The sequence below is a fragment of the Peromyscus maniculatus genome, chromosome 3, assembly GCF_049852395.1.
Source record: "Peromyscus maniculatus bairdii isolate BWxNUB_F1_BW_parent chromosome 3, HU_Pman_BW_mat_3.1, whole genome shotgun sequence".
In the NCBI taxonomy this organism is placed as follows: Eukaryota; Metazoa; Chordata; class Mammalia; order Rodentia; family Cricetidae; genus Peromyscus; species Peromyscus maniculatus.
This window is the reverse complement of record NC_134854.1, coordinates 54344789-54358626: the sequence shown is the minus strand read 5'-3', so window position 1 is coordinate 54358626 and position 13838 is coordinate 54344789. Positions and strand designations below refer to the sequence as shown.

At 39.4% G+C, this 13838-nt stretch overlaps 1 protein-coding gene across 5 annotated transcripts in view; it reads right to left on the bottom strand.

Moving 5' to 3' along the window:
• Positions 1–13838, bottom strand: part of Dgki (diacylglycerol kinase iota) — a 452147-nt gene that overhangs the window by 50512 nt on the left and 387797 nt on the right. For all 5 annotated transcript variants that reach the window (XM_015989976.3, XM_015989977.3, XM_076566517.1 and 2 more), the window contains one exon: positions 5321–5346. In XM_015989976.3, coding sequence (XP_015845462.1) covers positions 5321–5346 — 26 coding nt within the window. The remainder of the gene's footprint in view (positions 1–5320; positions 5347–13838) is intronic.

The window sequence follows — 13838 nt, the reverse complement described above, 5'->3', positions numbered from 1 at the left end:
GTTGGGAGGGGAATAGTGGAGAGTACTAAGAAGAGCTGGAAGTGGGTAGTGGTGAGTGGGTATGCTCAAAACACATTATATAAGGGCACGAACATTTCAAAGAGCAAATAAAATACTTTTAAAAATGCAAAGGTTCAAACCAAATCACAGAAAAATATACAGCCTGATTGATCTTGTGAAGATTTAAAATGGGCAAAACTGTATTACACATGTATGTATATACAATTACACATAAATTCACATGTGGGGTACACATATATGTAGTAAAATTTAAAAGCAACGATATGACTGACAAGGAGGAAAATAGAATTACTTTGAAAGGTTGGGGAAGTTAATATAGTCAACAAGGCAGACAACCTGAAGCTCTCAAGTTATACATGTTTTATTTTTTGATCTGGGAAATGGCTCACAAGGGTTGCTTTAGTTAGTATTTGAAGTAAGTGGCTAGATTTTATATATGTTAACTATTTTAGTATATAAACATATGTTTATATTCATGTTAGAAAAAGGATCAAGCCCAATAGCACAGTCTGGCATCCTAGTTGCTCAGGAGGCCAAGACAGGAGGACTGCAGTGTCATGCCTACCTGGATGAATAGAGTCAGTTCAAGGCCAACTTGGGCAAAATAGGATGTAAAAACAGGGCAGGGAATACAGTTTGTGGTGGGGTACTTGCCAGAACACATAGAGGCCCTGTGTTCATTCACAGTACCATACATACAAAGAAAAGAGAAATGAGTTACGGATTCATGAGATGGTTTAGCAGGTAGAGACACCCATGGTCCAGCCTGACAACCTGAGTTTAACCCCTGAAACCCACAAAGTAGAAGAAAAGAACTGACTCCTTCCTGCAAGTTGTTCTCTGGCCTCCACGTGTGCCTTGCAGCATGCAGATATGCACACATGCATACACACATGAATGCACGCGCATGCACACACACACACACACAAATAATAAATGTAAAATTAAAAACAAAAATCAAAACCCAGAAAAATGTGTTAACAAGGGATAGAGTTTGATATCTCAAAGAGTTTGTACCATACAACAATGTGTGTTATTGGCAATACTATGAAGTACAGTCAACTCCAAGCCTGGCCCACAAATCTGTTACTTACGACCACGGTCACTACATTTTACAGATTGGTCACTGCCATTCTTGTCTGCTGTTTACTGTAGCAGCACAAAAGTGACCACAGGGGCTCTCTCTCTCTCTCTCTCTCTCTCTCTCTCTCTCTCTCTCTCTCTCTCTTTCTGTAACAGGGGTGGCCACTCAGATGCTACTGTGGAATCAAGTAGCTTATTGGTGTTCTTTTAAGAATCTAGTGGTGCTTTTTATGGTGTACCACTTTTTTTTCTTCTTTTGTGAATCCTCTGTTCAGGTCCCAGGTCCATTTTTGAATGAGTAATTTCTCTCTTTTAAAAATTCTCTGATACACTTCTTAGTTCTTTATATATTCTGGATATTAATCCTCTGTCAGATGTACAGCTGGCAAAGATTCTCCCCTATTCCGTACCAGGACAGACATGCATTGGAAAGTGCCCTTCAGTATGCTCACAAAGGTAGTGGCTTAAAGAACAGCATTCTTAGAGGCTTGGAAAAATCAACATGTGCAACCTCCGTGTGGCCTCCAGAAAAATCAACATGTGAAAAAGGACCCAAGAGCTTAGGGCTTGAGAAGCTGCCTGGACTGGAGGAGGTGACTCCGGCAGCAACTGAAATGATGAAGTGTGAGGCACTAAATGGAGAGGAAACTCAGAGGACAGGACCATCAATCACTGCCAGGCTTATCTTCTGACGGACTGGGACTCCAGCTTCCAGATGTTGCATTAAAATGTAATGCTCCCCCTGGGATTCACATGGCAGGCTTCCCCGAAGCAGCGGTTTCACTCAGCTAACTAATTATGAGAAAATGTGACATCGGTATTTCACTTTTTCTACAGGGACAAATCATTCCCAGCAGGAGGGAGAAGTTGTTATTTTTTATTCAGTTTTCTTTTGTCATTAAAAAGAAATTACTTACACAGCAGTAAATAAACTCTTGTTAGGGGGAAGGGACTTTCCTCCCTTCTTAATAACTGTCAATTTACCTTAATGCTGACAATCATTTCTTTGTTTTCCCAAAAATGTGGTGGAGTTGAAGAAAAAAAAGGATATTTTGGACATTGAATCTGGGTTTAAATTAACTCTCCCACTTAGTGGCTACGTGATATCAAGCCAGTTATTTAAAGACTTGTGTCCCCAGCCATAAAGTTAGGATGATGCATGCCCTGTAGGCTGTTAACTATTAATAATGAAATGGGAAAATGCAGTTAAAGTGTGTTAGCACAGTTCTGAGTAAGTGTGAAATACATTTTATCTTCTATTCTCTAAGACCCTGATACTGTGCTATGAACATAAAAATAATGTATGTGTCATCTATGCTTGGTATTGCCAATCTTACATGACCACTCATCCAATCCCAACCTCTTCTTTACTTGAAGACTACAAGTCAGATTATGTTTTAACATTTTGTTCTTCCTTGGTCTGATATAAAAATATAGGTTTCCAGTGAAAAGTTAATGTTTATAGATAAAGTTAAAAGAAGCAGATTTCTCTCTGATGATCACTATATTTTTAAACTTTTCTTGTGTTTTGTTGTTGTTGTTTATTTATTTGTTTTGACCAAAAAAAAAATCATTAAATTTTCTGTGCTGGCCCCCAAATTGTAACTTTCCTGCCTCTGCCTCCAGAGTAGCTGGGGTTGTGTGCCTATGCCAACATGCTTAATCTCCATGCTATGTGGAGCAGACATCAGCCAATCTACATTTCCTCTCACACTGCCTGCATGGAGGAACATCACGACATGGTGTTTGGGCGTCTGTAACAAACTGAAAAGTCATTTCTGCAGAAGATGCATAGAGCAGATACGAAGAGCCCCAGTGCACAGACAAGCAGACCAAAGAGGAGAGAAGTAGCTGCACCCACATGGTCTCTGAAGGGCACCTATAAGGATGGGAAATAGCAGAGCTAGGGGACTTTCTAAGTTAGATTTCTCCAAGAATGAATTCTGTTTCAGAAATAGCTGAAGGGAGCAGCTGTTGCTGAAGGAAGTGGGATTACTGGTGGACAGGGAACAAAAGAGAACAGTGAGAGGCACAGGCTTTTATATTCTGGTTTCACAATCCATTTGCCAATGTGCCTCCATTCTTTTAGAATAAATTGGGAAAACCTGATTCACCTCTCTTACAGATGCATTGCAATGTCATTCCAGCAGACAAATGTTATGCAAGAGTGGTGGTGTGACACTGAAGATGTTTTATGACGGCCACAGTAAATAGTAATTCCTACAATGTATAAAGGTAAGAAAACATACAGTGTGGACTAGATAGAAAATCATAGTAACAAAGAAACACGTGAAAATATTTCCCTAAGGATGCACAGACTAGTAAATAATGAATAATTTGACAGTATAGGTAAATCAGCACGCATGCTTAAACTATTTTTACAAGTTGCAGGAGACAAAGAAGCATAAATATATAATGCATTTTTGAATTCACCAAAATATAATACTCATCAAACTTGCATAGTAGTTCCTCAACTAATCACATTTAATAGTTATTAAAATACCAAGAGCAAGTTATTTGGGCAGGGATCACCTTTCAGATCTTCAAAGGACCCTGACATATGCCAAGAGATCTCCTCTAAACCCTTAAAAAGTCCTAGTGGATTGCAGAACTTTAATTTAGAATTCCCTACCCCTTGTGAATAGAGAATGTACTCTTATGGATAGGAAGACAAAAGCAACCAGAGGTTACTAAGGGTAAAAATAGTTCAAAATAAAGGCAAACACACATTTCTCATTTCTCATTTGGACATGGAAGCTGAAGGACTTATAAATATACAATCAAAATCCTATTCATACCAGCAACAATCAGCAAAATAGCATGTGATAACGGTTTACCATTAGGTGGCTGATTACCTAATTCACACTTAATGGGCCTCGAACATAATTTTTCCTACAATTCTTCAGAGAATGTGATACAACTTTGTTCCAATATTAGGACAGATTTTTATAATGTAGCAGCAGGAGAGATGGCCTAAAACTCCCTCTCCATTTCCTTAATTCATTCACTCAATAAATACATTTTTAATGTTTGCTTTTTGTTGGACACTATATCAAAAGAAATTCAGTCTCAAAAGTCAGCTAAGGAAAGCATCAGACTAGTGTGTTCCACTTAGGAAAACATATGTCACTATAAGTGGGCCAGAAAGCTTTCACAAAAGATGAGAAAACAGTGAGCAGAAACCATCTACATGACAAGAAGGAAGAGTCATTCCCCTTTAGGGAATAGCAAGAATGAAAGCAGGAGATGCAATAAACAGATAAAAATTTTAAAAAGGGTGGGAGAGACCGAAACGAGAAACAGAGTCATATGCCTGGAGTGAGGGCTATTGACAGGGAAATGGGAAAAGAGAGGCTAAGACAATGAGCAGTAGGGGACAATGGAGATCCCATTCTTAGCGCCTACTAGACCTTGTTTTAAAATGCAGTATTAAAAAGCCAACCACAATTTTTGATCTGTTGCAAAGTGTCCATGCTATATGTGAAAGGAGCTATATACACTCTGGAAACTGAACAGCGGTGATCTACAGGTGTGGGTTATGTTGATGGGATAATCTCAAAAGTCCAAGAAAGACATCAACAAGCCCTCAGCTAAACCTGAATACCAATATTTGTGAATCATCCTCCTATGATATGATGAACCCATTACAGCCACCTGACGAACAAGTTTGAGTGACTGTAGGAATAAGTGATCAAAGGTTAGAGATGACATAATTAGATGTTTTGTCCTTTGAGTGATGCAGCTATCTCTTAGATAGAATAATTCACCCTGACTGAGTAACAGCTTGCTCACTTGCCAAGCAGCTCCATTTCAGATTTAAGGCACTCTGCCAATGTCTGGAAGGGACTTGGGAGGTAGCTCCTATAACACCTCCTCATTGTAGAGGTGAAAATCAGACTCACAGAAAATACATGCTTACATAAAAAATTATGTGACCATTGTGATGGTTGGACGGAATCAGGCAGAAGACATTAAATGTCATAATGCCTGTCAACCAAAATAGTTATAACAGATTTGAAAATAATACCAACTATCAAATTCGGCTTCTGTGGATCATGTTTTTAAAAGTGTTTGACTTGTCACATTAAAAAAAAAAAACTACAGGGTCAACATCTTAGAGAGACTTTCTTAATAATTTTCTGCTCTGACAGTGAAGTATAAGGACCAGGGATAAATTCTGAGTGCATAATTTAGTATAAAAATGACATATTCTTACCATGATCTTCTGAAGAGACTGGTGACCTAAAAAAGATAATATAAACATGGTAAATATTTTATAAACAATGATAACAATTAGTATAAATAATTTTACAGGAATTATATAGTGAAAATTCAGTTAAGGTGGGGCTGGAAAGATGGTTCAGTGGTTAAGAGCACTTGCTATTCCTGCAGAAGACCCAGGTTTGGTTCCCGGCATCTGCATGATAGCTCACAGCCATCCTTAAACCTAGTTCCAGGTGATCTGACACCTTATGGCCTCCATGACTACCAAGCACACACATGGTACACATACATACATGCAGGCAAAACACTCAAACACATAAAATAAAAAATAATTTTAAAAATCCTAAGAAAAAGTCAGTTAAGGAGAAAGTGAGTTTAGCAGGTAATACAATTAATGTACCTGCTAAAAGGCATATTCTAGTTAATACAACGTCCATATTGTCTGGATTGGTTGAGTAATATCATGGGTTACTATAATGTCAGCAGCTTGGCATGGTGTCACAGGGCTACAATAAATTTAATTAAGTCTGAACTTATCTAGAAAGAATGAGAATGTATTGAAATGTTATCAAACATGTAAAATAAATGCCAGGAACACAAACGTGAGCTAAATTTTATGCATAAAGGAACATGCTTGGATATTTTTAAAATGGAACAGAAGTAAAAATGAATGTACCATTATCATTATTTTTTGTTTCCATTATTCATGGAATTTAATGTTTGTATGAGCTTAAGACAGATCTTCTGTGTGATGGCCTAATATCACCAAATCTATGAGAATCAGAATGAGACAAAAAACTGTTGGAGCCTCACAAGTTTAATTAACCAATAACTTTTATATATCACCTGTAAGTTTAGTTTCAATTATAATAGTTTTCAAATGGAACATCATGTCAACCATAAAAATACTTCCTCCTCAGTTGACACCCAAGTGAGATATCTTGACAAGGAGCAATACCATCTTGAATATGAAGTATTGACTGATGAGCAACACATGCTGTAGAATTCTTAGAAGCTAGAAGGTAAAAGGAAGAAACCCCATGCTTCCTCTAGATATGCTGCATCCTTTTCTCTTAAAAGCTGGTCCATCACAGTCATTAGGGTGGCAACCCATGACAAGTGAAGATACTGGCAAATGTAGCTACGTAATTTATCACTGATATTCCTGAGACACGAGAGAGAAACATTGAAGGGAGTACACATCCAAAGATGTACTAATTGTTGAAGCAGTGTTAAACAGCTTGAGGATGCAACTGCTTCCCTGGATCTACTGATGAGCAACATGGCTTTTGGTTATGTGAGTACACACAATGGTTGCATGCATGGTAGTAATGGGGAAAAAAAATGTAAACATCCATTAGTGCAAAATGCTCACCCACTTCAGGCTCATGAGCCTTTCCAAGTAGAATTCTGCACATGAAAGAGAGAGTCCCAAGACTTGATGGGAAAAAATTGAGTGTCCAAGGGGCAAATAAACTAGATGAATGATGAGCAGAAATTGACAAATTACTAACCCAAGAAACAGTTAAGCCTTCCCTGTTGGAATTGATTTATGTGCCTCTTAAAGTTTCCAGATTTTGTGCTGTCCACACACTGGTCTTTGTAGGTAATTGCCTCCTGGCAATGCAGAAACACATCATAGTTAGAAAAAGCAGGATATTGCTTCACAGTTGTTGAATTGAATGGATTTCAGTACCGCCAGGCTGGTATTCAGAATCAGATACATTTAGGAGAACTGTCGGCTTCTGAGCTATCTAGGAGAAAGGGAGCCTTGGAATGAGCACCCTCAAAGCCAAAAGATGCCCAAGACATCCAGCAATAGGGATATCCATATCTATTTTAGCAGGGAAAAATGAGTGGTGAATGTGTTGAATAGACAGTAAAATGGAATTCAAAGGTGATTCTAAAGAGCATAGACTGGAAATAGCATAGCCTAATGAAGTTGCCGGAGGCATGAAAAGTGAGTCGGTAACAAAGAAACATCTTCACTTCTGATTTTTTTTTATGAAAAGTAAAGCAAAAACATATTTATAATTAATTTCTGATAGAGACTTAGAACAAAGAGAAACCCATGCCCAGGGCCTCCTGCAAGTCTCAGGTGGGAGCTCCAGAGTCTTTTCTCTCTTTCTGCAAAGCACTTAATACTAAATCTGAAAAAGTCCAGATGGCTCCACGAGAGTCCCATGGGGATGCATTCCGAAGTATGTCCAGGCAGCGAGGACGAACTATCTGTTTCAGAGTGTTTTGCAAGGATTAGTCATGTTGAATTTCTGCGGCTGAATGTCTCCCACACTCCTGGCCGTGTGGAATTTGAAGACATATGGAGTATTTCAACCCTCACTCAGCCTTTCACCTTTCACTGCACAGCATCGCTAGATTACACTACTGAGACAAGCACTTCATCCATTTAGGCTGGGACTGGGCATGCGAAGTTTCACAGAACTCGGCTCAAGAGGGAAGAAATATCCACAATGAGCAGTATAGCAGTTATTTTTAAACTAGAGGTTGAATCCCAGGGATGGATCATCTTTCTGTTAGCTGAGCCTGACAGCTGAGGCACACAGGAAAGCTCTCCACTTACTCCCCGACATGTCTGAGCGACATAGGCCTCAGCTTGTTCCAATTCCCTTCCATGTACGCAATCTTAGATCTAGAAGCTGCCTTCACAACATGAATTATTACTAACATTTACTAACTCAACGATGTAGAGTCCCTCTCTATATATTCCTAATCACTAATCCTTACTATAATCTACAGAATATATATGTTTTTGTTATGCTTTATTGAGTGTTTGGCACTATTTATATTCTTATTTCACTCAAATTCAGGAAATTGAAAAAAAAAATAAGAGCAAAACCAAAATAATCCAAGACTACACTCAAAATTTATTATTCTGTTTTATCAAACATAAATTGTTATCATTCATACTCGAGTATTTTAATTCATATTGATTTAATGAGTGAATCAAGGCCCCAAATGTTTGTCTTACATGAAGACATGGAGAAACAAAGGACAATATCAGAAAATTCATAATCCAGTGAAGAATAAAAAACCCTGCTTATAACATAGTGACATAACATAGAAAAACTAATGCTTATACCATAGTGAAAAGTATCACAATAAAGAAACATGTAGGAAGTAAAAGGTTAGCAATGCAGAGAGATCAATCATGTCCCCAAGAATAAAACAAACTCAAAAGGTCAAAAACATCTTGCCCCAGCTTTACAGGATTAATAAGAGCTCATTAATAAGTAAGTGAGAGAAAAATTCTCGACAGAAGCAATAGGTACATAAAACAGCCAGAACTGAAATTTCATAGACATTATCAGAAACATAAATAACTCAGTACTGCTGAAATGCAAAGGGATGATAAAACCCATGACTGGGGGAGCTGGGGCCATTCCATATGGGGCCTATAAATCTATTTTCAACTGTCTGGAATTTACTTTCTAAAATAAATACCAAAAACATGTTTGAAAGTCACATGTTCTGGTTTCCATTTTTGAATGATCCAGAGAGAACAGAGAGAAGATAAACTCTGGGGTCCCTGTCAAGCTTCCATGTCAAGAAGGAAGAATAAAAACGTCTGTTTTTCGATTCTCTTTGAAACCCATGAAAAATAACGGGGAGGCTGGAAACCAGTAAAAACACCTTTTAATAATCTAAATGTTTATAAACTAAACCACCGTATATGAACAAGAGTCACCAAATATCGTAAAAGCTGGTCTACATTTCAGGAGAACAGTCATGATTTCAAAACGCTATAAAGATACAGCTACGTCATATACCACAAAGATAGGGCAGAAAGCCCTCCTCTGAACTGAGATGTCCAGCTCTTGAGACCTTGGATCAAACCCCAGAGGACAGTCCTCACCAAAAAGCATCTGAAAATTAACAACCCGAACTCAACCCTCCTGCAATTATCTACTCCAAGCAAGAAGTTCTGGGAAGAACTTAGCCAGTGAAAATATCACAAGTAATCAAAAAGCCACCATAGATCCACCAAAAAAAAAAAAAAAAAAAAAAAAAAGAAAGAAAAAGAAAAAAAAAGTCAGCCCAACATACTAAAAAGATGAGGACGTGAAGTTATGGATGGTTACTCAATCTGCGTGATATTCGAAAATGGAAAAAGTGAACAGAGTGGTGAGTCGGGAGGGAACCAGAGCCTGTGAGAATTACAGAAAGGAATGTAATGACCAGGAAATCCATGGGGGCAGAAGAGCGCACAGGCTGGCCTGGCCTTCAACTGGCCTCCCCTTTAACCAGAGCATGACAGAGAGAGAGGAGCCTACCTGATGTCACAGGAAAGAGAAAAGCAGCACAAGAGGTAAATAATTTAAAATGTCAGGACATGAAACACTTTTAAAAGTGTTCCACCATTTTTCTGTGTACCTGGTCTTCCTATGTTGAGCAAATGCAAGGCCCTTGCAGCATGTACAACATTTTCTAAATAGAACCTTAAAAGCAATAGAAACAAAAGCAAAGCCAGACAAATGGAATTCTACCACACTGAAAACATTCTACATATCAAAGGAAACAATCAACAGACAGCAGATAACATACAGAATGTGAGGAAGTATTTGCAGACTATCTGATAAAAGAATAAAATCAGGTTGGGGATTTCGTTGCGTGGTAGAACGCTTGCTTGCCTAGCAAATGCAAGGCCCTGGGTTCGATCCTCAGCTCAAAAAAAAAAAAAAAAAAGGAATAAAATCTGCAATATGTAATGAAAAATGATAGCAAAAAAAGAATCAATCAAGAAAAAAATCATAATTGACATTTCTCAAAAGACACAAATGACACACACACCCCCTCAAGAAAAATAAAAAACTGCTCAGAATCATGTCAACAGGAAAATGGAAGGCCAAAGTCATGAGGTCTTATTCCTGTTAGGGTGTCCATGGTCATCAAAACATGAAAATAGTAATAATGACGGCAAGAATGGAGGGAAAGAATACTTGCAGGCTGGTGACTGGAATATCAATTCATAAGTCCATAACCCACATCTAGAGAAGTTATCAAGCTGTGAAAGGGTCATTCCAACCCCAAAGGGATTGTGACTCACAGATTGAGGACCACTGAACTATATGCTTTTGCAATGTATCCTTGTACTGAATGCTACACAATTATTCTATACAATAGGAATCTGAGGGAATGAGACCTAACACACATTCTGACCATTGGCTACTGTATTGGACAGTGCTGTATCAAGACTCTGTCAATTATAAGGCACAAGATCAAAGACCATTCTTAAACTGCCATTTATCCACAAACTTCCATTCAATACTTCCTGCCTTTCATGTAGGTCAGCCACAAGGCCTAAGGGCACTGAAAACTTCATGTCCAATTTCCTACGAACAAAGCATCAAGATGTAATAGCAAAAGACGGTTAAATTCACAAAGGCACATGTTCTTAAAAAGTGTGGTACCTCTTGTGCCATTTCATCATTTTCCTTCAGTGAACTTAGAGCTGAAGTAATAGATGTCATGACTATTCTAGTCATTATAACCTTCAATGATGCTTTGCAATAGGTTCTGGAGCTGTGCATCTGTGGTAGCTCTCATGAGTTGCTCTAAATCTGTAAGATTTATAAATTTATATGTTTTGATAACAGTATCTTAATTCTGTGTTTTAAGTCTAAACATGGTGTTTTGCTTTCTTCTCATCTCATAGCTTTCATTTAATGGCTTTTCTGGTTGGTCCTTCCTCAGGCTCTATGTATCATCTGCTCCCTTAGAAACTGGATGTCAAAGAGGACAGGGTGGATAAATGCTAGGAGCCTGCCCACACATGTCTATTACTTTTTGAAAAGAGTTAGCTACAAAATAATACTTGTCTCCCTTCCCAGCATCCCCAAGTTACATATTTAACATTTACAACCCATCCCATAGCTGAGAGACCATCAGAACAATGGGGCTACCACACGGACATGGGCTTAAAGTAAACATGCACGATAGGTATAAAGAGCCTAGTCTGAGACCCAGAGTAGAAATTATATTCTGAAAATATTGAGATATTCATCTAAGCCAATAGACTGGAGATGGGGTAGAAGGACTCTTAGATATTTATGAACTCACAGACATGTCCAGTATGGCAAAATTGTAATAGAAAACAAAACAGCCACATGTGGCTGGCACCTGCGCTGCTTCTACACACGGCTCAGCACACTGTGAATAAGTACACTGGTCTCAGTGGTCAGATCCTCGTGGAGGAATAAAGCAGAGAATAGACAGCACACATGCCCACACACCGAGAGCTATTGTGTGCATGGATTTTATTAATATTCCTTTCTCGTGCATGCCTTTGCTCCAGGTGAGGTCTATAGTGATTTCTACAGGACTGGGTGACTACACATCCTATTCAGTGAGTGCCTATATTCCCAGCACTCAGGAGGCAGAGGCAGACAGATCTCTGCAAATTCTAGGGCAGCTAGGGCTGTTACACAGAGAAACCCTGTCTCGAAAAACCAATACACACACACACACACACACACACACACACACACACACACACACACACACACACACACACACTAATACATACATGGAGAACCTTCTTATCTGGTTTATCAACTCTCCATGCTCTTGCCCAACCCATCTTTTCTTTTTCCTTTTTCCTTTTTCTGACCACAGCCCTCAGATCTCCCTAGGCTCTCCTCATTTATACTTCTCAGACTTTGGTAGAATGCAATCTTTTTGTAGAAAAGCCCACCACACAGGAACACTCTGTTCCCATGGTGAATTTTCAGACATATTTGGATGTGGTCACTCTCATGCTTAAAGGGGGTATTCTGGTTCCCTGTGAGACACCTAAGAAGTCTTAAATGGAGACCAATTTCCCATGGGACACTCGTTCCAGGCACTTTCAAGCTCTGTCTCACTGCTGGAAAAATCCCCCCTTTGTTTTTTGTCTGTTACCCTGTGAAAGGGTGCTACACACACTTAGCAGTGTCCGGCGCCTGCTGATGGGCAAGAACCTCCATTTAAATCAAGGAAATCTAGGTGTGGTTTAACGTACTTTGAAAGCGGACTATAGATTATCTCTAGGCAACAGCTTTCCTCATTTGAGCATCCATCCAAGGCCCCTATCCCTAGAGAACACCACTCCATGAGATCACCCCCAGGATTTGTTGAGAAACAGTGAGCCAATCGATCTAATGGACAACTTTGCCACCATCACTCCAGCCCCAGAGCATCTATAATTAAAGAACACAGGACCAAAAAGTTTTTGTGCTGAGAATCTCCATCAGCTACATAAACCCCCCTTTGTTGGCTTTTGTCCCTTCTAATTATGCTCATTTCTCTGAGACAATGAACAAAGCGCAGACCGTGGAAGAGCGGGCGAGAAGGAGAGCAGGGATGAAAGTTAAGCACCACACAAAGTGGCATTGAGGGGAGAGAGACAAGCACACTCTATTCAAGGAGTCACAGACCCCTTCAGGGACAGCCAGAGGGCCTCAAAGGTAACATTCACTCCCAACACAGGGGAAGGGCAGAGAGAGAGAGTGGGGTCGGGGTGGGGAGCACAGAGATGGGCATTGTCACGGAGGTAAAAGTCCCAAAATGGGCATCACACACACTGACGGCCCTTCATTTGAAGTGAATATCCACTCATTTGTTTTCCTTCTCATAACTACTCCACCTTGAAGACTGCAAATACATCCATGGATGGCCCTCGTGTGAGCTGTGTTCGAAATATACTATTTTTGAAATAGATTCTTGCATTTACATATATTAGGCTTTAAAAAAAATAGCAATTTTACCATTAGCTTATACAATCTGCTTTTTCCTGCTGAATACCATCCTTCAGTGTGTAGAGTTCCCTAAACGCCCTTTGAGTTGAAATGTTACTGCCACCTACCGTTCCTTTCCAGGAATGTAAACAAAGAGTTTCTTCAAAGTGAAGGGATGAGGAGGAATGGAGAAAAGTAGGCCTTCAGCACGGGAAAGCAATCAACAGATAAAAGAAAGGGAGAGTTGGGTTTACCTACTTAGTCAATATGGAAATCTGACCATGATCACACTACATGCGAACATCTTAAACCCGTGAGGATTCATTACAAGAATCAATCTTTGCCAAAACATCTGTCAGAGTGCTTCCTTAAAAGGAAAAAGGAGAACAGAAAAGATCCAAACAAAGGAGACACACCCACAAGAAACCAGGGGTGTGGCCTTCAGAAACCAGATCATAGCTTTAGCAACACTTGGGACACCCTAAGTAACAGTTCAGGCTGAGACAAAATTCATTTCCATTTTGGGAATACTTAGCTTACTTTATTTAAAAGTTGTATCACAGGAATTTGTGTTGATGGGGGAGGGGTTTGCTGCACACAAGTGGAAGTCAGAAGACAGCTCGGTGAGTTGCTTTTCTCCTTGCATCATGTGGGTATCAGGGAGAAAACTCAGGTCATCAGGCTTGGCGGCATAAGTTTTACCCAGCGAACTACCTCACCGGTCCTTGTGGAGTTTTAAAAATCCCACATCATAGAACTATGAAGCTCTGGGCTATG